This window comes from Monodelphis domestica, chromosome 5 (assembly GCF_027887165.1).
Source record: "Monodelphis domestica isolate mMonDom1 chromosome 5, mMonDom1.pri, whole genome shotgun sequence".
NCBI lineage: Eukaryota > Metazoa > Chordata > Mammalia > Didelphimorphia > Didelphidae > Monodelphis > Monodelphis domestica.
Genome location: NC_077231.1, coordinates 147325024 through 147347948, shown reverse-complemented (window position 1 = coordinate 147347948; position 22925 = coordinate 147325024). Strand labels below are relative to the sequence as shown.

General features: G+C 36.8%; 1 protein-coding gene across 5 annotated transcripts in view; it reads left to right on the top strand.

The window, feature by feature from the left end:
• USP6NL (USP6 N-terminal like) overlaps positions 1-22925 on the top strand; it is a 188410-nt gene that overhangs the window by 119345 nt on the left and 46140 nt on the right. For all 5 annotated transcript variants that reach the window (XM_007503947.3, XM_056799438.1, XM_016425389.2 and 2 more), the window contains one exon: positions 6194-6274. In XM_007503947.3, coding sequence (XP_007504009.1) covers positions 6194-6274 — 81 coding nt within the window. The remainder of the gene's footprint in view (positions 1-6193; positions 6275-22925) is intronic.

Here is a 22925-nt window from a genome sequence, read left to right as displayed (position 1 = left end):
TTATATTTTTACCTACCCTGGGCCAGGTGTTGTGCTAAGTATTTTTTAGAACTATTTTCTCATTTGATCCTCACAATAATTGTCCAAGGTCAATGCTTTTATTATCCCCATTTTATAGTTGAGAAAATTGGAGTCAGACCAAGGTTGTGACTTGACTAGCCTAAAGTCATACAATATCTGAGACTGGGTTTAAACCTAGGTCTTCCTCTCTATAGGACCAGTGCTTTATCTATTGTATCACCAACAGCTTCTTGTGGTGGGTAGGGTGAGGACCAGGAAAATCCTCTTGCAGAAATTGTGCTTTTTATTTGAGTCTTGAAAGAAAACAAAGCAGAGATGGGGAATGGATGACTTTCCAGTTATAGGGTTGAGCCATTGAAAAGGCCTGCTGTGATGTGTGAATAGTATTAGGTAGGTTAATGTTACTGAATCATAAACTATGTGGAGGTGACTAAGCCATTAGAAGATTGAAATAACATTTTAAAGACTTTAAAAGCCAAACAAGATTTGATATTTGGCCTTGGAGGTAATAGGGAGTTACTGGAGTTTAATGAGTTGAGAATGGGAGGTTGGGAGAGTGATGGCATAATCAGTGATAGTAATACAATCTCATATAGTAGTGAAAAGTAGTTGACCAAAGTTAGTTCAAAGAGCTTGATATGAGACTTAGTAAGGTGGACCTTACCTACAACTTTTATAGATACAATTAGAAGGCAGAGGATAGACATCAATAATAGGGAAACCATCACATTTGGGCTGTACATTCTGTTCTGATGTACTATATGAGGAAGTGCTATTGGCACTTAGGATCATGTTAAGAAAAGTGGTTAGTTAAACCAGATCAAATATAAACTGAAGAAATCTACACTGGAGGTTATTCAACTTCAGAGGCCTTCAGGAAGTTTTTCAGAGTTAATGAATCTAAAAAAAAATGGAAGAGATTGTGAATGATACTTTTACTGAACTTGCTTTTCCCTTCAAAATACAAAGAAAGGCATAGAAAAAGACAACACATTCACCAAAATGCCAGTTTTCTCGGCTCTATATAAACCTTTGAAGATGTTCTATGCTTGCATTTAGGTAAACCTGAAAAGGAAATCTGTAAATTTTCATAGATGATTTTCTACAGCAGAACATCTTTACAGTCACACAGCTTAATAATAGATCTATAAAGTAGAACACCTCTGTGCTTATCCTCCATTATTTTTAAGACTATTTGACTTGGGATAATAATATGCAGCCTTAATGGTAATGTGTTGCCCATACACATAGTAAAGTCATATAATATACATATGACAATGGAGATAACTTTAAGTGATCAGCTTAGTATTGTTGTCAAATGAAGTACAGAATAGGATGATTTTCCTTAAGTTAAGGTGTTGGCCAGTAAATGGGAAATGTCCTATATAAATTCCAACCAAATCAGGGGCTCCCCAGGTACTCTTTTTGACATTGTAGTGAGCCCCAAAGGACAAATTCTCCTAATTAATATCCACAGCATTGTGAAAAAACCAGTCTGACTATCCACACTGGAAAAACAAAGTAAATGAAAAACACAGTTGCCAAGAGTATGAAATAGAGTAGTACAGGTACCGTAGGTGAATAATGAGTGAGATCGAGAACTAAGTAGATCAAGGAGAATTGCCTTTTGGAAATTGCAGTGTTTTCAGTGATCTTAAACAGCAGCAAAAGTCTAGCTCTTTAATAGCAATGTTCTCTGGTTATGCTTTGTGCCTATGAATAAACTCAGAAAAGCTAAAATGATAAAGGGGCTTTTTGGTGTATGAAAGAAGGCATGTTGTTAGTGTTGCATTTGAGAAGTTCCTTAAAAGATTATTAAAATCATGCAAATAAAATTAAAGGAGTTGGTTTTTTTTTATCACATATTAGTAAAGAAAGACAACAGATGAACAGTTGGAGTGGTAACTTGTTATATCTAAGAAAGCAAAAGAGGAAGTGGAAGGTCTTCAGATCTTTAGTTAGAGTTTTTTTATTTTTTTTAAGATTTTTAGTAGTGCCACAAGGCCCAAGATTTCATCTTATTAATGTTCTATCCATAGTGGTCCCTTAATAAATACTTCTTGAACAATCAGATTGGAAAACACATACAGAAATTTTTGGAGAGGTTAAAAAGTGTATTGACGAGGAGCATCTACATGGTCCAGTGGTTAGAACCCCTGGCCTGGAGTCATCCTGGTTTGAAATCTGGCCTCACAAACTTCTTAGCTCTGTGACCCTGGGCAAGTCACTCCCAATATCTAGTCCTTCCACTCTTCTGCCTTGGAACTTATATATATTTAGTGTTTCTTCTAAGACAGAAGGTTTTGTTTTTTTTTAAGTGGAAGTTAACCCAAATTAATGCAACTTAAAATGAACCTAATTGTTTTGTTTTATTATGCTTTTACTGGAATGTTCATTTTAAGGGTTAAACTATTCAAAATTTTATATAGAAACATTTCAAATAAGTTTTAGAATAACACATACTACTTGTTCTTTTTGAAAAGAAAACTTGATCTTATAACTAAACTCTTGAGTTAATTTTGTTAAAAATTGAGTAAATTTTAGATGATCAAAGAACGATGATGCTATTAGTTGTTTTTCTTCCTTGAATTTTATGTTCTACTGACCTCTACTGGTGAGGTGTAACTTTGTGCAAGCTCTATTCAATTTCTTCTAATTTACATCTTAATATTCAAAAGCCACTATAGTCACAGTGAGGGCTTGAACTTAGATTACAATTTTTTAAAAAGAATTTTGAATATAACAAGTTTCAAAGTAGACTATTTTAGACATGAAGGTAGAATGTTATTTTAATAGATTAATGACTCTATGTTAGAATAATAGCTTGGTAAAAATAACAGTTCCAACTAGACCAAATTTCTTGAAGAAAATTGATAGAGTAGTAGCAGCTGCACTGAAAAGCCAAGTCTGAGACCAGACCCAGATCAATCTCTGCTTTTCCCCCCCAATAATATTGCTTGGAGACTGTGCTTCACAATTTATCTGTCATCTATTTCTCCTGCAACTTCTCAAACTATCCCCAGAACTGATTTCCCATTCTTTCAGACAGCTATAAGGATGGTCTCTTCCTGTTGTACACAGTTGTGTCACTTCCCCAATTAAGAACTCTGACATTCCCCTATTTGACCCTGATGTCCTATCATTTTACTCTCTCTGAGGCTCATTCCCCTTAAACTTCTTCCTTCCTCTCATGGATTTTCAATCATTCTAGCTTCTAGTACTTTTTCATTCTCTGACTCTGACTTCATTTCCCTTCATTTCTAATCATAGCTCAGTAGTTATCAATTTTGACACTGCATTGACCTCTGCTCTGGAATCTCGTGTCCCCTTGTCCTATCACTACTCATCTTTTGCTAAAATTCAGCTCCAGTTTCTTCATACCATCTACCTCATCTTACTCACAAGCTGCTGAAAACATCTGGGGAAAAAAATCTCACAACTATGCTTAATGGGTACATTACAAATTTGTGTTCTTTAATCTCAATTACATCCTACTAATATAGCAAGACAGTCTATTTATTCCTTCCTAATTGATTTCTTCTTACTCCCAAAAGAAACTCTTCTAGGTCTCTTCCTTCCCCCAAGCCTCCCACACCTCTTTGTCTAAGGAACTTGCCTCTTACATTATTGAGAATTTTGAGGCTTTTCAACCGGAGCTTCCTCTTCTACCATTCTTTGATTGTTTTGAAACCCCTTTTGTCTCTCCTTCCCCATGCTTTCATATTCAGCCTCTCCTCATTTACTGGTTACTTCTTTACCACCTTCAAATATGTCCAAATATCTTTCATCTTCAAAAAACTTTTAATAGACTTCTACATCATCAGGCTGTTAGTCTGTATCTCACCTTTCTCTAACAAACTTCTTGAAAAAGCTATCTCTATCTGGCCTTAGATACTTCCTATCTGTATGACCCTGGACAAATCACTTAACCCCCATTGCCTAGCCCCTTTAAGGTGAACCTGTGGGCATGTGTACCTTTACCGGTAGAGTTATTTACTAGAAAGGCAGAAGGACTCCAACAGAGCTGCTCATTTCTCCCTCTACAACAAGACTCCCTGCCCCTCTGCACTTACTCCATCCCTTGAGCAAAGTGCCCAGGCCACTCCCCTCTTTTTCTCCCTCCCCTTTCTGGAGTAAAGGAGAGGGGCATGGCACATGGTCTCTAAAAGGTTTGTCATCACTGACCTAGTCCTTAACACTCCTCTACCTTTGCTTGGAACCAATACACAGTATTGATTCTAAGCCAGAAGGTAAGGATTTTTAATTGAAGAGAAAGGAAAAGAAAATAAAGAGCTATCTTTACTCCAGCCCTTACTTCATTTGCTCTTAATTGAAACCTCATCCTTCAGTTAAAAACTGTCTTCTCTCATGTTGCCAGTAATCTCTTTAATTGCCAAATTGGATTGTTTGTTCTCAGTTCTCATCTTTCTTAACCCATCTGCCAACCACCTTCATTTCCTAGGTATTCTCATCTTAAAATTTTTAAGGCACTACTCTTTTGGTTCCCCTACTTATCTGACTGCTTCTTAGTTTCCTTTCTTGGCTTATTATTCATATCATGTCATCTCACTAGATGAACAACTTTTGGCATATGGTTGAAATGGAATACTATTGCTCCCTAGTAAATGAGGAACAGGATGAGTTCAGAAAAACCTGGAGAAACTTCTATGAACTGAGGCAAAGTGAAGTAAGCAGAACCAGGAGAACAATATATTGAATTTCAAGGGAAATAATAAAAACAAAAAATGTGGAGATGAAGGTAGAATGGGTCTTCAAGATCCCAAACTTTTTTACACTGTAGCACTCATGAGAACTATTTGGTATTTGTTAAAAAAAAAAAATAGAAAAAATAGATCAGTATAACAGATTAGACAAGGTAGGATCAGAATCAGAAATAATAATAGATCTTCACTCACTATTGGATAAGCATCAATTATTTAGGAAAGAACCCTTTATTTAATAAAACTGTTGGGAAAATTGGTCATCAGTCTTGATAGAAATTAGGTTTATATCATCATCTTATGCCACATCACACAAATTCAAAATGGATATATGATCTAAATATTAAATATGATACCTTTAAAAAATTGGAAGAGGATCAGATCTATTCTCTAATAGAGGCACAGTCAAAGGATATAGACTGACAGTTCTCATAAAAAGTGCAAACTATTCCATAAAAAAGAATGCTCCAAATCATTGCTAATAAGGGAAATACAAATCGGCATAACCCCAAGATTTTACCTCACATACAATAAATTTAAACATGACAAAAGATGAGAATAGTCAGTATTGGAGGGATTATAGAAAGATAGATAAACTGATACCTTGTTCATGGAACCCATGAAGTAGTACAGCTGTTTTGAAGGCAATATTATTTAATTAAAGTAGATAAAATGTCTATACTTGTTGGTCCAGGGATGATACCATGAAACATATCTATCCCAAAGAGGTCATTTGTAAAAAAAAAAAAAATCTCCCTACATACTAAAATGTTTGTAGCAGTATTAATTTTTGTGAGAGTAAAAAATTGGAAACAAAGTAAATGCCTATCATTTAGGAAATGGATAAACAGATTGTGGTACATGAATGTAATGGAATGATACTGTACTGTTAGAAACTGAATTTGATGACTATAGAGAAACATGGAAAGACTTCCATGAACTGATGGAGAATGAAATAAGCAGAGCCAAGAAAACAATATACATGGAGACTATAACAATTTAGCTGAAAAAACAATAACCACAAACAAATTGAAGATGAGTGTTATAGAATTTATAAAAATGAGCATGGGCCCAAAGGAGAGTCATGAAAAGGTATTTTTCCTCCTTTGCAGAGCGGGCAGCTCCATGGCTGTGAATCATTGCATGTATTTTCTGACTTTTCCTATGTATTATTTGATTTTGCTGATCTGTTTCTCTCCTTCCTCTTTTTCTTAAAAATATGTCATTTTTTACATGGGATGGGAGATAAAAGAAGTTTATGCATTATTAAAACAAGTTATCATTAAAATTTTATTTGAAAATAATTTAGACTAAAGATTTTTTGGTGAATGAAGATAAGTCAGCTTCTTTTAGCAATGCTTTTCAAAAGAGCATTTCCTTTATAAGCAAATGTCATTTATAAACAAAGGAACCTTGAAAAACAATAACAAGGCATTTTAATTGCATTTCAGCAAAAGCACCTGGAAATCGAAAGAAGTACAAAATGGCTAAAAATGCTGAAAAGCTGGGAAAAATACAAAAATACAGAAAAGGTAACTAAATAACCTAAATAAATTTACTTGCAAGTGAATCTAATATAATTTATAATAAAATAATTACTGGTTTTAGTGTTATAGGTTGTAATTGGGTTGAGAAATTGCTTCTTTATCATACTTATTGCCTTGAATCCGTTCCTCAGCTTTTGAGCTTTGGAAGCTTGGTTTTATCTGTTTGTCAAATGATGATCAGACTCTGGTGAACTGATAGTATAATAGCCAGTTTTATGGAAGATTGATTTGTAAGACAGGATATCCATTTCTTGATTTTATATTTGCATTATGTATTTGTGTACATATGTATATATGCATTTAAGAAGAGGGTGGGGAAGGAGAGAGAAATCCCATCCTTCTTAGCATTGATGTATTAGAGAAATAAAATTACCTTTCTCATTCTCCCCTTAATAAGAAAAGAAATACAAAACCATTGTAATATATTCATAGGCAAGCAAACCAAATTCTTAAGTTGGTGATCTTATAAAATAATCTGTCTCTTCCTGCACTCTGAGTCCATTAGTGAAATATCCTTTCAGGGAAATTGCCTTACTTTTGGCAATAACATCTCTTTCTCCTTGACAGTGGGATCATGGGTATAGAATTCATGGGACCTTAGATATCTTCTATCCCTTACCCCTACCAAATCATTAAAAAAAAAAAAGATGAAGATTCTGAGGCTCAGAGAGGTTAAGTGTTTTATTGTCCAAGGATCACACAGGTAATAAACAGTAGAGCTTGGCCTGAAATCTCTTCCTTTGTCAACAACTCTCCTCTATGACACAACAATCCTCTGAGATCATGGAGTTATATACAAGTTAAAAATAACTTGAATGGGCCAAAGTACTCTAAAAAAATATGAAGAAGGGTGGTGAAAAAACTGACATTTAGAGATGTGGTGTTCTTTATTCCTGTGTTAAATGTGTATGATCCAGAAAATCTATCTTATACTCCTTAGGTTCCATGGTAATTCAAAGGAGTGGCAAAATAGTTAGCACCATTATTATAGAACTATTGAATGGCTTCATATTAATTTCAGCCCTCCTTTTTGACTAATTTACCCATTACCATCTTATTGAAGGTGAAATCATCTTATGGATGGAGTTCTTGGATTTAGGAAGACCTAGCTTTAAATTCTTCCTTTGAGACTACTAACTATTTAGTTCTGAGTTGTTTGTCCTTTCAGAACTTACTTTTCCTTATCCATAAAATGGGGATAATAATACTTATATTTCCTACCTTGCAGTATCGTTGTGTGGTTAAAATGAGATGATATATAAAGAACATTTTAAATTTTACGGCCCTATGTACTGTAACTATCAGTTATAATCATCAACTTAGTTCAACTGCAATACCTTATTAATATTGCAAGTGTCATTTTATCATTATGAGTAATTTATATATCTTCCCTATGTAAACCTAAGGGGAATATTACCTCTTAGGTATTATTTATAGTTTTGAGGGAAATCATTTTGTAAAATATAAAGTGCTACGAATGTGAGCTATTATGATTATTATGTTACAACTTACAAAGTTGTTAGAAAGCAACAAAATGAAAAGTATTTATTTAGTTAGTTTTTATATGTGTTTAAAGTACTCTAGGGATTTTAAAGATCACCTAGAAGGTATGAGTTAAATAGATCCTTCATGAAGTATTTGTGGGAAAACGTGGAGAACAACCCCAGAATGAACGGCATGGAAAGAGGTTCTTCTTTTTCTGTTTGTAAAAGGAGTATCTACACTAATTGAAATCATGACTCTTAGAGGATTCAGAAATTTCAAATCTTATCCATGATGGAAAAGAAGAGACTAGAAAGGCAAAACTATGTATCACCTTTGTGTTTTCTAGTTGTTTTTAATAGGTATTTTTTTATTTATTTGGTCATATTTCATAAGAACTATAAGAAAAGTATTACTTCGTGGGACTTTTTCCCTGGCCCTTCTGTACAATTTTCTTTGAAAAGACAGGATCTTTTTTTTTTTTAAACCCTTACCTTCTGTCTTGGAGTCAATACTGTGTATTGGCTCCAAGGCAGAAGAGTGGTAAGGGCTAGGCAATGGGGGTCAAGTGACTTGCCCAGGGTCACACAGCTGGGAAGTGTCTGAGGCCAGCCTTGAACCTAGGACCTCCCGTCTCTAGGCCTGACACTCAATCCACTGAGCTACCCAGTTGCCCCCAAGACAGGATCTTTTTAAGAGGAGAAAATTTGACATAATTGACCACATCAACAAGCAAACCAACAAGAACCCCATTATGATCTCAATAGATGTAGAAAAAGCCTTTGATAAAATACAACACCCATTCCTACTAAAAACACTAGAAAGCATAGGAATAGAAGGGTCATTCCTAAAACTGATAAACAGTATATATCTAAAACCATCAACTAATATCATCTGCAATGGGGATAATCTAAATCCATTCCCATTAAGATCAGGAGTGAAACAAGGATGCCCATTATCACCTCTATTATTTGACATTGTACTAGAAACACTAGCAGTAGCAATTAGAGAAGAAAAAGAAATTGAAGGCATTAAAATAGGCAAGGAGGAGACCAAATTATCGCTCTTTGCAGATGACATGATGGTCTACTTAAAGAATCCTAGAGATTCAACAGCTAATCGAAATAATCAACAACTTTAGGAAAGTTGCAGGATACAAAATAAACCCACATAGGTCATCAGCATTTCTATATAATTCCAACACAGCTCAGCAGCAAGAACTAGAAAGAGAAATCCCATTCAAAATTACCTTAGACAAAATAAAATACTTAGGAATCTATCTCCCAAGACAAACACAGGAACTATATGAACACAACTACAAAACACTTTCCACACAACTAAAACTAGACTTGAACAATTGGAAGAACATTAATTGCTAATGGGTAAGTTGAGCCAATATAATAAAAATGACCATCCTACCCAAACTCATCTATCTATTAGGTGCCATACCCATGGAACTTCCAAAAATTTTTTTTACTGATTTAGAAAAAAAACATAACAAAGTTCATTTGGAAGAACAAAAGATCAAGGATATCCAGGGAAATAATGAAAAAAATACAAAGGAAGGGGGCCTTGCAGTCCCAGATCTCAGACTATATTATAAAGCAGCGGTCACCAAAATAATCTGGTACTGGCTAAGAGACAGAAAGGAGGATCAGTGGAATAGACTGGGGGCAAGCGACCTCAGCAAGACAGTATATGACAAACCCAAATATCCCAGCTTTTGGGACAAAAATCCACTGTTTCATAAAAACTGCTCGGAAAATTGGAAGACAGTGTGGGAAAGATTAGGTTTAGATCAACACTTCACACCCTACACCAAGATAAATTCAAAATGGGTGAATGACTTGAACATAAAGAAGGAAACTATAAGAAAATTAGGTGAACACAGAATAGTATACATGTCAGACCTTTGGGAAGGGAAAGACTTCAAAACCAAGAAAGACTTAGAAAGAGTTACAAAATGCAAAATAAATAATTTTGATTACATCAAATTAAAAAGTTTTTGTACAAACAAAACGAATGTAACCAAAATCAGAAGGGAAGCAACAAATTAGAAAACAATCCTCATAAAAACCTCAGACAAAGGTTTAATTACTCAAATTTACAAAGAACTAAATCAATTGTACAAAAAATCAAGCCATTCTCCAATTGATAAATGGTCAAGGGACATGAATAGGCAGTTTTCAGATAAAGAAATCAAAACTATTAATAAGCACATGAAAAAGTGTTCTAAATCTCTTATAATCAGAGAGATGCAAATTAAAACAACTTTGAGGTATCACCTCACACCTAGCAGATTGGCTAACATGACAGCTATGGAAAGTAATGAAAGCTGGAGGGAATGTGGCAAAGTGGGGACACTAATTCATTGCTGGTGGAGTTGTGAACTGATCCAACCATTCTGGAGGGCAATTTGGAACTATGCCCAAAGGATGATGAAAGACTGCCCTTTGATCCAGCTATAGCACTGCTGGGTTTGTACCCCAAAGAGATAATAAGGAAAAAGACTTGTACAAGAATATTCATAGCTGCACTCTTTGTGGTGGCCAAAAATTGGAAAACGAGGGGATGCCCATCAATTGGGGAATGGCTGAACAAATTGTGTTATATGTTGGTGATGGAATACTATTGTGCTAAAAGGAATAATAAAGTAGAGGAATTCCATGGAGACTGTAACAACCTCCAGGAAGTGATGCAGAGTGAAAGGAGCAGAACCAGGAAAACATTGTACACAGAGACTGATACACTGTGGTACAATTGAAGGTAATGGACTTCTCCATTAGTGTCAATGCAATGTCCCTGAACAATCTGCAGCGATCTAAAAAATACTGTCCACAAGCAGAGGATAAACTGTGGGAGTAAAAACACCGATGAAAAGCAACTGCTTGACGGGATATGACTGAGGAGAGACTCTAAATGAACACTCTAATGCAAATACCAACAACAGGGAAATGGGTTCGAGTCAAGAACACATGTGATAACCAATGGAATCGTGCGTCGGCTATGGGAGAGGGAAAGGTGGTGGGAGGGGTGGCAGGGAGGAAAAGAAAATGATCTTTGTTTCCAGTGAATAATGTTTGGAAATGACCAAATAAAATAATGTTTAAAATTTAAAAAAAAAAAAGGAGAAAATTTGATAATCTGTACTCTTCCCTGACATGATATGAGAGCAAGCGTAGGCTTGGAGAAGAGCAAAAAATAATCTCACAAAGAGTGTACTGTGGCTCTGGTGGAGGAGACTAGAAAATAATATATCTGTGAGAAATTTGTATGGGTTTGAGAGGTAATGAACATTTTTGGCAACCTAAATATTGAAAACTTGTCTTATTAATAACTGAATCTGGGTCATTTGTTCAGTTAAACCATTTTACAAATAGCAAGGTCATGAATTAGGTTATAGTATCAGAAATATAACTTTTTTTTTCATATCCATAGTCTTTATCTTTGTCCCTTTATACTTCTCAACCTACTTATAGGAAATAGAGGAATAGCTCAGATAATATGTTTCCATTAACATTGTTTCTCCAAATCTCATGTGAATTATATGTAACAGGCACTGTGTTGTATAAATAACTACCACTTCTGAAAAGATAGCCCAAATCTCACATTGAATGTTTACTAGGTAAATGCTTCATCTTCATAAATGAACACAGTAAGCATACTGTTATTCCAGAGTAAAAAAAGTAAATACCACATAGGGATTAGTACATCCCATGAAACTAAGATCTCTACAATAGAGAAAATTCTCCAAATAATAGGGTTGATGTATTGGTTAGGGACTAGTATTATGATTTTACTAGTATACTGTTATGTTTATCCTCTCATAATAAATTAAGACAGTTCTGAGGAGAAGAAACTTTCTCTACTAATTTTTTTTTTATAACATTATTTTATTTGGTCATTTCTGAGCATTATTCATTGGAGACAAAGATCATTTTCTCCCCCCTACCCCCTCCCCTTAGCCAACGCACAATTCCAATGGGTATCACAAGTATTCTTGATTTGAATCCATTTCCATGTTGTTGGTATGTGCATTAGAGTGTTCATTTGGAGTCTCTTCTCAGTCATATCCCCTCAACCCCTGTAGTCAAGCAGTTGCTTTTCCTCGGTGTTTTTACTCCCACAGACTGTCCTCTGCTTGTGGTTAGTGTTTTTTCTCCTAGATCCTTGCAGATTGTTCAGGGACATTGCATTGCCACTAATGGAGAAGTCCATTACTTTTGATTGTACCACAGTGTGTCAGTCTCTGTGTACAATGTTTTCTTGGTTCTGCTTTTTTCGCTCTGCATCACTTCCTGGAGATTGTTCCAGTCTCCATGGAATTCCTCCACTTTATTATTCCTTTTAGCACAATAATATTCCATCACCAACATATACCACAATTTGTTCAGCTATTCCCCAATTGATGGGCATCCCCTCGTTTTCCAATTTTTGGCCACCACAAAGAGTGCAGCTATGAATATTCTTGTACAAGTCTTTTTCCTTATTATCTCTTTGGGGTACAAACCCAGCAGTGCTATAGCTGGATCAAAGGGCAGACAGTCTTTTATCTCCTTTTGGCCATAGTTCCAAATTGCTCTCCAGAATGGTTGGATCAGTTCACAACCACACCAGCAGTGAATTAGTGTCCCTACTTTGCCACATCCCCTCCAGCATTCATTACTTTCCTTTGCTGTCATGTTATTCAATCTGCTAGGTGTGAGGTGATACCTCAAAGTTGTTTTAATTTGCATCTCTCTGATTATAAGAGATTTAGAACACTTTTTCATGTGCTTATTAATAGTTTTGATTTCTTTATCTGAAAACTGCCTATTCATGTCCCTTGCCCATTTATCAATTGGAGAATGGCTTGATTTTTTTCTACAATTGATTTAGTTCTTTGTAAATTTGAGTAATTAAACCTTTGTCTGAGGTTTTTATGAGGATTGTTTTCTAATTTGTTGCTTCCCTTCTGATTTTGGTTACATTCGTTTTGTTTGTACAAAAACTTTTTAATTTGATGTAATCAAAATTATTTATTTTGCATTTTGTAACTCTTTCTAAGTCTTTCTTGGTTTTGAAGTCTTTCCCTTCCCAAAGGTCTGACATGTATACTATTCTGTGTTCACCTAATTTTCTTATAGTTTCCTTCTTTATGTTCAAGTCATTCACCCATTTTGAATTTATCTTGGTGTAGGGTGTGAGGTGTTGATCTAAACCTAATCTTTCCCACACTGTCTTCCAATTTTCCCAACAGTTTTTATGAAATAGTGGATTTTTATCCCAAAAGCTGGGATATTTGGGTTTGTCATATACTGTCTTGCTGAGGTCGCTTTCCCCCAGTCTATTTCACTGATCTTCCTTTCTGTCTCTTAGCCATTACCAAATTGTTTTGGTGACCGCTGCTTTATAATATAGTCTGAGATCTGGGACTGCAAGGCCCCCTTCCTTTGTATTTTTTTTTTCATTATTTCCCTGGATATCCTTGATCCTTTGTTATTCCAAATGAACTTTGTTATGGTTTTTTCTAAATCAGTAAAGAAATTTTTTGGAAGTTCCATGGGTATGGCACCTAATAGATAGATGAGTTTGGGTAGGATGTTCATTTTTATTATATTGGGTCATTCTACCCATGAGCAGTTAATGTTTTTCCAATTGTTCAAGTCTAGTTTTTGTTGTGTGGAGAGTGTTTTGTAGTTGTGTTTATATAGTTCCTGTGTTTGTCTCGGGAGATAGATTCCTAGGTATTTTATTTTGTCTAAGGTGATTTTTTTTAATTGAAAAATTATATTTAATTAATTAATTTAGAATATTTTTTTAAAATTTTTATTTGGTCATTTCCAAACATTATTCATTGGAAACAAAGATAATTTTCTTTTCTTCCCTCCCCACCCTCCCACCACCTCTTCCATAGCCCACGTGCAATTCCACTGGGTATCACATGTGTTCTTGATTCAAACCCATTTCCATGTTGTTGGTATTTGCATTAGAGTGTTCATTCAGAGTCTCTCCTCAGTTATATCCCCTCAACCCCTGTAGTCAAGCAGTTGCTTTTCATCGGTGTTTTTACTCCCACAGTTTATCCTCTGCTTGTGGATAGTATTTTTTAGATCGCTGCAGATTGTTCAGGGACATTGCATTGCCACTAATGGAGAAGTCCATCACCTTCGATTGTACCACAATGTATCAGTCTCTGTGTACAATGTTTTCTTGGTTCTGCTCCTTTTGCTCTGCATCACTTCCTGTAGGTTGTTCCAGTCTCCATGGAATTCCTCTACTTTATTATTCCTTTTAGCACAATAATATTCCATCACCAACATATACTACAATTTGTTCAGCCATTCCCCAATTGATGGGCATCCCCCCATTTTCCAATTTTGGCCACCACAAAGAATGCAGCTAAGAATATTCTTGTACAAGTCTTTTTCCTTATTATCTCTTTGGGGTACAAACCCAGCAGTGCTATGGCTGGATCAAAGGGCAGATAGTCTTTTATCACCCTTTGGGCATAGTTCCAAATTGCCCTCCAGCATGGTTGGATCAGTTCACAACTCCACCAGCAATGAATTAGTGTCCCTACTTTGCCACATTCCCTCCAGCATTCTTTACTTTCCATAGCTGTTATGTTAGCCAATCTGCTAGGTGTGAGGTGATACCTCAGAGTTGTTTTTATTTGCATCTCTCTGATTATAAGAGATTTAGAACACTTTTTAATGTGCTTATTAATAGTTTTGATTTCTTCATCTGAAAACTGCCTGTTCATGTCCCTTGCCCATTTATCAATTGGAGAATGGCTTGATTGTTTTGTACAATTGATTTAGCTCTTTGTAAATTTGAGTAATTAAACCTTTGTCTGAGGTTTTTATGAGGATTGTTTCCCAATTTGTTTCTTCCTTTCTGATTTTGGTTACATTTGTTTTGTTTGTACAAAAACTTTTTAATTTGATGTAATCAAAATTATTTATTTTACATTTTGTGACTCTTTCTTAAGTCTTGCTTGGTTTTAAAATCTTTCCCTTCCGAAAGGTCTGACATGTATACTATTCTGTGTTCACCTAATTGACTTATATTTTCCTTCTTTCTGTTCAAGTCATTCACCCATTCTGAGTTTTTCTTGGGTGTGAGGTTTGATCCAAACCTAATCTTTCCCACACTGTCTTCCAATTTCCGAGAAGTTTTTATGAAATAGTGGATTTTAGTCCCAAAAGCTGGGGTCTTTGGGTTTGTCATAAACTGTTTTGCTGAGATCATTTACGCCAAGTCTATTCCACTGATCCTCCTTCCTGTCTCTCAGCCAGTACCAAATTGTTTTGATAACCACTGCTTTATAGTATAGTTTGAGATCCGGGGCTGCAAGTCCTCCTTCCTTTGCATTTTTTTTTTCATGATTTCCCTGGATATCCTTGATCTTTTGTTCTTCCAAATGAACTTAGTTATGTTTTTTTCTAATTCAGTAAAGAAGATTTTTGGTAGTTCAATGGGTATGGCACTAAATAAGTAAATTAATTTGGGTCGGATGGTCATTTTTATTATGTTAGCTCTTCCCACCTATGAGCAATCAATGTTTTTCCAGTTCTTTAGATCTAATTTTATCTGTGTGGAAAGTGTTTTGTAGTTGTGTTCATATAGTTCCTGTGTTTGTCTCGTCAGATAGATTCCTAAGTATTTTATATTGTTTAGTGTAAATCTTGAAATCTCTCAGACTTGTGAATGTTAAAAATTTCCCCATCAGGGAATTCTTAATTGGAATTCCCTACTAAGGAACATTCCCCATTTTGATGTGAGAACTCACCAGGATCAGAAATAGGAGGACCTCTACTCCAACCGTACTTAAGACTGCTTTAGGGGAAAAAAACTCCTTGCTAAACAAAGAAAGTACTTGGATCCATGCTTATGGTGGGGCAAGGAGTTCTTTGAGCCAGGCCTGTTTTTAGAATTGATACAATGAGATGCTAGGTACCTAAAAGGGTCGGGCAAGTTTTGTCTTAATGAGATTAGTTGACTCAGTTGTGTTTTCACTGGTTCAGACTTACTGAGGAGATTTGTCGACTTAGCAGGAATTCAGATGGGCAGTCCTTCGGAAAGCGTCTACAGTGATTGGTAGATGTAGGGACTTAGGGGAGGTGACATTGGAGAAAAACCCCTATATAAGAAAAAGCAGAATCTCTTGAGGTTATCATTTTGGAGAAAGCCTTTTGGAGGATCTCTGATGAGGACAACTTGGGAAGAATCTCTTTAGAGAGGCTTTTTGGAACAGTCTCTGGCTGGAAGGCTCTCTGGTGAAGTCAGCTGAGATGGAGCTGGCCTGGTGTTACTAAAATCCTTGTTTAGTCAGACCTTATGGTGAGTGTTAAAATACTGACTGATTTCCTCACTTAAGGCTCAGGTCTAGGCCATATTGGCTTGAGGCCCTTCATACTTATACCTTTCTTACTCTCTCTCTCTTTCTTTGATTACTCATTGTATTGTTAATTAAAATCTCTATAAAACCCAGTTGACTTGGGTATTTGAATAATTGGGAATATTTCCCTGGCGACCACCTTATATTTGATTTAAAAACCAAGACACTGTAGTTAAACATATTTCTCAGGTCAAATTTACTCACTCTCTCTTATATCTATCACAATTTATATCTTCCACCATTTTAACTCACTACAGTTTAAGACCTCAACCAATTTAAATCTCACGCTAGGGTGATTTTAAATGGTATTTCTCTTTCTAATTCTTGCTGCTGAAGTGGGTTAGAGATATATAGAAATGCTGATGACTTATGTGGGTTTATTTTGTATCCTGCAACTTTGCTAAAGTTGTTGATTATTTTGAGGAACTTTTTGGTTGATTCTCTAGGATTCCTTAAGTAAACCATCATATCATCTGCAAAGAGTGATAGCTTGGTCTCCTCATTGCCAATTTTAATGCCTTCAATTTCTTTTTCTTCTCTAATTGCTACTGCTAGTGTTTCTAGTACAATGTTAAATAATAGAGGTGATAATGGGCATCCTTGTTTTACTCCTGATCTTATTGGAAAGGCTTCTAGTTTATCCCCATTGCAGATGATGTTTGCTGATGGTTTTAGATATATACTGTTTATTATTTTTAGGAAAGGCCCTTCTATTTCTATACTTTCTAGTGTTTTCAATAGGAATGGGTGTTGTATTTTATCAAAGGCTTTTTCTGGATCTATTGAGATAATCATGTGATTTTTGTCAGTTTGCTTGTTAATATGGCCAATTATGTGGATGGTTTTCCTAATGTTGAACCAGCCCTGCATCCCTGGTATGAATCCTACTTGATCATGGTGAATGATCCTTCTGATCACTTGCTGGAGTCTTTTTGCTAGTATCCTATTTAAGATTTTTGCATCTATATTCATTAGGGAGATTGGCCTATAGTTTTCTTTCTCTGTTTTTGACCTGCCTGGTTTTGGAATCAGTACCATGTTTGTGTCGTAAAAGGAGTTTGGTAGAACTCCCTCTTTGCTTATTATGTCAAATAATTTGTATAGTATTGGGATTAACTGTTCTCTGAATGTTTGATAGAATTCACAGGTGAATCCATCAGGCCCTGGGGACTTTTTCTTAGGAAGTTCTTTGATGGCTTGTTGGATTTCAATTTCTGATATGGGATTATTTAGGAATTCTATTTCCTCTTCTGTTAGTCTAGGCAGTTTGTATTTTTGTATATATTCATCCATTTCTCCTAAATTGGTGTATTTATTGCCATATAATTGGGCAAAGTAATTTCTAATGATTGCCTTAATTTCCTCCTCATTGGAGGTGCTGTCCCCCTTTTCATCTTTAATGCTGTGAATTTGCTTTTCTTCCTTCCTTTTTTTAACTAGATTGACCAGTACCTTGTCTATTTTGTTTGTTTTTTCAAAGTACCAGCTTCTTGTCTCATTTATTAAATCAATAGTTCTATCACTTTCGATTTTATTAATTTCTCCCTTAATTTTTAGGATTTCTAATTTGGTTTTCTGCTGGGGGTTTTTAATTTGATCGCTTTCCAGTTTTTTCATTTGCATTTCCAATTGATTGATCTCTGCTCTCCCTTGTTTGTTAATATAAGCATTCAGGGATATGAATTTACCTCTGATTACCGCTTTGGCTGCATCCCAAAAGGTTTGGAAGGATGTTTCGCCATTGTCATTTTCCTCGATGAAATTATTAATTGTTTCTATGATTTCTTCTTTAACTAAACGGTTTTGGAGTATCATATTGTTTAATTTCCAATTGGTTTTAGATTTGGTTTTCCATGTACCATTACTAATCATTATTTTTATTGCCTTGTGATCTGAGAAGGCTGCATTCATTATTTCTGCTTTTCTGCATTTGTGTGCTATGTTTCTGTGACCTAATGTATGGTCAATTTTTGTGAATGTGCCATGTGGTGCTGAGAAGAAGGTGTATTCCTTTTTATCCCTATTTATTTTTCTCCATATGTCTATTAATTCTAATTTTTCTAAGATTTCATTCACTTCTTTTACCTCTTTCTTATTTATTTTTTTATTTGATTTATCTAAATTTGATAATGGTTGGTTTAAGTCTCCCACTAGTATGGTTTTATTGTCTATTTCTTCCTTCAATTCTCCTAGTTTCTCCATTAGAAATTTGGGTGCTATATTATTTGGTGCATACATATTGATTAATGATATTTCCTCATTGTCTATAGTCCCTTTTAACAAAATATAATTACCTTCCCTATCCCTTTTGATCAGGTCTATTTTTGCATTGGCTTTATCAGATATCATGATTACCACTCCTGCCTTCTTTCTATCAGTTGAGGCCCAGAAGGTCTTACTCCATCCTTTAATTCTGACCTTGTGGGTGTCAACCCGCCTCATGTGTGTTTCTTGAAGACAACATATGGTAGGGTTTTGGATTCTAATCCATTCTGCTATTCGTCTACGTTTTATGGGTGAGTTCATCCCATTCACGTTCAAAGTTATGATTGTCATTTGTGGACTCCCTGGCATTTTGATTGCCTTCCCTAATTCTAACCTTTTCTTCTTCGGCTCTACCTTTTAGTCCAGTGATTTACTTTGAAACAGTCCCCCTTGTCCCCTCCCTTGATGTTTCCCTTTTTAGTCCCTCCCTTTTTGTTCCCTCCCCCTCCCCCCTCTCTTTCCCTCCCTTTTTGTTCTCCCTCTCCCCCTCCCCCCCTTGGTTTTCCCTTCTCCTTACCCTTGTTGGGTAAGATAGAATTCAAGATCCCAATGGATCTGGATGTTTTTCCCTCTCAGAGCTGATTTCCCTGAGATTGAGGTTTAAGTAACCCCCCCCCCCTCTCTTCCTCTCCTTCTTATAGGAGTTTTCTTCCCCTCCCCTTCCCATGTGAATCTTTGTGTGAGAATGATTATTCTATTTGGTCTTTCTTTACCCCCTATTTATACATTACATTTTCCCCACATGTTAGTATACATAGGTTGATATAAATGTAGTCCTTATAGAAGAGAGTTTGAGTAAAAGAAGAAGATAACATTTTCCCCTTTCCTTAATATTTACCTTTTCAGGTATTCCTTGCTCTTTGATTTTCGGTATCAAACTTTCCACAGAGCTCTGGTCTTTTCTTTGCAAAAAGTTGGAAGTCTTCTATTTTGTTGAATGCCCATACTTTCCCTTGGAAGTATATAGTCAGTTTTGCTGGGTAGCTGATTCTTGGTTGGAGACCCAGCTCTCTTGCCTTTCTGAAGATCATGTTCCATGCCTTACGATCATTCAGAGTAGAACTTGCAAGGTCTTGTGTGACCCTGATTGGCATTCCTTTATATCTAAATTGTCTTTTTCTGGCTTCCTGTAGGATTTTTTCTTTTGTTTGATAGCTTTGGAATTTGGCAATTACATTCCTGGGAGTTGTCTTTTGGGGGTTTAGTGTAGAAGGTGTTCTGTGAGCTCTGTCAGTGGCTGTATTGCCCCCTTGTTCTAGAATCTCTGGGCAATTTTCTTTGATTATATCTTGTATCACCATGTCCAGTTTGGTGTTTATTTCTGGCTTATCTGGGAGTCCAATTATTCTTAAATTATCCCTTCTCCCCCTATTTTCCAGATCTATCACCTTGTCGGTGAGATATTTTATGTTCTCTTCTAATTTCTTGGTATTTTGGCTTTGCTTTATTGATTCTTGCTCTTTTACACGATCGTTGTCTTCCAGCTGCCTGATTCTGGCCTTTAAAGCCTGGTTTTCTTTTACAGTTTGGTCAAACTGGTTTTGTAGATGCGTGAATTTCTTTTGCATTATTTCCAACTTTTCCTCCCAGAAGGCTTCCATCTTTTTGGTCATTTCTGATTCAAATTCTTCATAGGTTTGTGGAGAGTTTCCATTTCCTTTGGAAGGTTTTGGAGCATTTTCTTTTATATTATCTTCTGTCTGCTCTGTATTTTGTATTTTGGCTCCATAGAATGTGTCCAAAGTCGCCCCTTTCTTCTTATTTTTCTTGGTATTTTGGGGCTTCTGTGGTTCTGTGGAGTTTGCCATTTCTGAATGTGGAGGATTAGTTTTTCTTGTCTCTTTCTGGTGTTCAGAGGCTTTAGTCCTGGGCAGATAGTTCTATGGGCTTTCCCTGGGTTAAACTGAATATGCCTCACTGGAACTGGAATGGAAGGGTCGGACCACGAGGCCACACTCTCCCCCCGGCTCGCTTTCCGGAAGTTGCCTTCAGAATCGCTGGCCGTGAGGCTGTTTCGTCGGCCTGCGGGGGGATGGGCTACAGCTTTCCCAAGCTCCGGGCAAGGACTTTCACTGAGACTTGGATAGCAGGATCCAGCCCGTGAGGCTGTCTTGCCCGCCCTGAGGGTTGCTGTTGTTTTGACCAGCTCTCTGCAGCGGAAGCCCCAGGCAGTAACTTTCACCGGGACTGTAGAAGGCCCTGAGGGTTCTGCTCTCTGAGCCCGGCCGGGCTGCGGCTTCCGGGAGCCTTGGACTCTGCACTCCTACCCCTGAGGTCCGAGTGATCTCGGGTTCTGGCTTTTAAGGGGAGCCGTACCTTTTGAACCGGGTCCAGGTCCAGGAGGAGGGTTCCCAGGGTCTGTGCTGTTGATCGTTTTGAATTTCGGCGCCTTAGGAGCTTATCGTTTGAGATCGGTCGGGAAGGGTTTTCAGGAGATCTGAGCTTTAGCTTTCTCTAAGCCGCCATCTTAACCAGAAGTCCCCCATTTCTTTTAATATTAACCTATTTTTAAGCTCTAGTTATATATATATATGTATATATATATATATGCATACTCATTAATATGTATTTTTGTATGCATATATCTATATACCTATTTATGTCTTGTGCTTTCATCCTATACAGTTTGTTGCTGTTCCCTCTAAGTATACTTCTTTTTGCTGCCCAGGTAATAACAGCTTTTAAGAGTTACCAATGTCCTCTTTTCTTATAGGGATACATATCATTTTAACTTATTGAGTCTCTTAAAAATTTTTTTTTGTTTTTCTTTTTTCCCTCTTTTTTAATTACCTTTTGATGATTCTCTTGAGTTCTGTGCTTGGACATCAAATTTTCTGTTCAGGTCTGGTCTTTTCTTTACGAATTCTTGAAATTCTTCTATTTTGTTGAATGACCATACTATCCCCTGAAAGAATATAGTCAGTTTTGCTGGGTAGTTGATTCTTGGTTGTAGACCTAGTTCCCTTGCTTTCCGGAATATAGTATTCCATGCCTTTCTTGTTTTCAGTGTGGATGCAGCCAGATCCTGAGTTATCCTCACTGTGGGTCCTTGGTATCTGAATGACTTCTTCTTTGCAGTTTGTAATATCTTTTCTTTGGTCTGATAGTTCTTGAATTTGTCTATAACATTCCTGGGTGTTGTCAGTTGGGGATTAAGTACAGGAGGTGATCTGTGGATTCTATCAATCTCCACTTTTCCCTCTTGTTCAAGGATTTCGGGGCAGTTTTCTTCAATAATTTCCTGTAATATAATGTCCAGGCTTTTTCTTTTGCCATGGTCTTCTGGTAGGCCAATAATTCTTAAATTGTTTCTCCTCGAACGATTTTCTAAATCCTCTGTTTTGTGAATGAGATGCTTCATATTTTCCTCAATTTTTTCATTCTTTTGGTTTTGTTTTATAGTGTCCTGCTGCCTTGTGAGGTCACATGATTCTAGTTGTTGTATTCTGGTTCTTAAAGACTGGATTTCATCCTTAGTTTTTTGGTCGTCCTTTTCCTTTTGGACAGATTTTCTTTGGAGGTCATCTTTCATCTTCTTCAGCTCATCTTTCATCTGCTTTGCCTCATCTTTCATCTCCTTTGCCTCATTTTCCAGCTGATTGATTTTGGCTTTCAAGACAGTATTTTCTGTTTCCAGATGACTTATCTTAGTTTTTAAGTTCTTTTCCCAATTGTCTTCAGCCTCTCTTAATTGTGTTTTGAGTTCTTCCAAAGCCTTATCCAATTCGCTGGGATTTCTGATTTTTCCTTTGCTGATCCCTCCCCCTCTGTTTCATTCGCTCTTTGCTCATTACCTGTGCAGAAGCTGTCTATTGTAATTTCTTTCTTCTTTTTCTGTTGTTTGCTCAAGTTTACCCCTTCTTTGCTCCCCGTATTTGGCTGTGCTCTTGCTCCTCTCATTTTGTTTTGGTTTTGGGGCTGTCAGTCTCCCCTCTTGGAGCTTTGTCAGATCTCTTGGTACAGTCTCTAGGGGAGGAATGTTAGCTTCCCTGTCCTCTGGGGGTTTTGATTGGATTGAGTTCAACTGGGTCGGGCTGTATGTGATATGAAGCTCTTGAGGCTCTGAAGACTCCTGGAAGGCTGGACCGCCCAAGCTCTCTCCAGTTCTCTCCAGCTGCTTCTCCGCTGTCCACAAGTACCTTTGCCCGCCTCCCTAAACTCTGAGGAGTTCTGATGGAATTAGGTTCAACCCGATTGGTCTGGATGTGCCCTGAGGCATAGTGAGACTGGAGCCCGATGGAGAGACCCATCCACAGCCCCGTCTCTCCCTGGCTTCCTCCCCGCTGTCCAAGCTGGATGCTCCGAGCCCGGCGCCCCGCTGCTCATAAGGTAGACCCTCTAAACCAGCACCTTTGCCCACTCAGAGGTTCATGCTGCTGCTAGGGGCTCAGCCCTCTGGGTTGTGGGGTCCTGGGTCCTGGGACCTTCGCTCTGCCTTCCCCTTAGCCCTGAGTATTCTCGGATTCTGGCTTTTGGGGGGCATACCTTTTGATTTGAGTCCAGAAG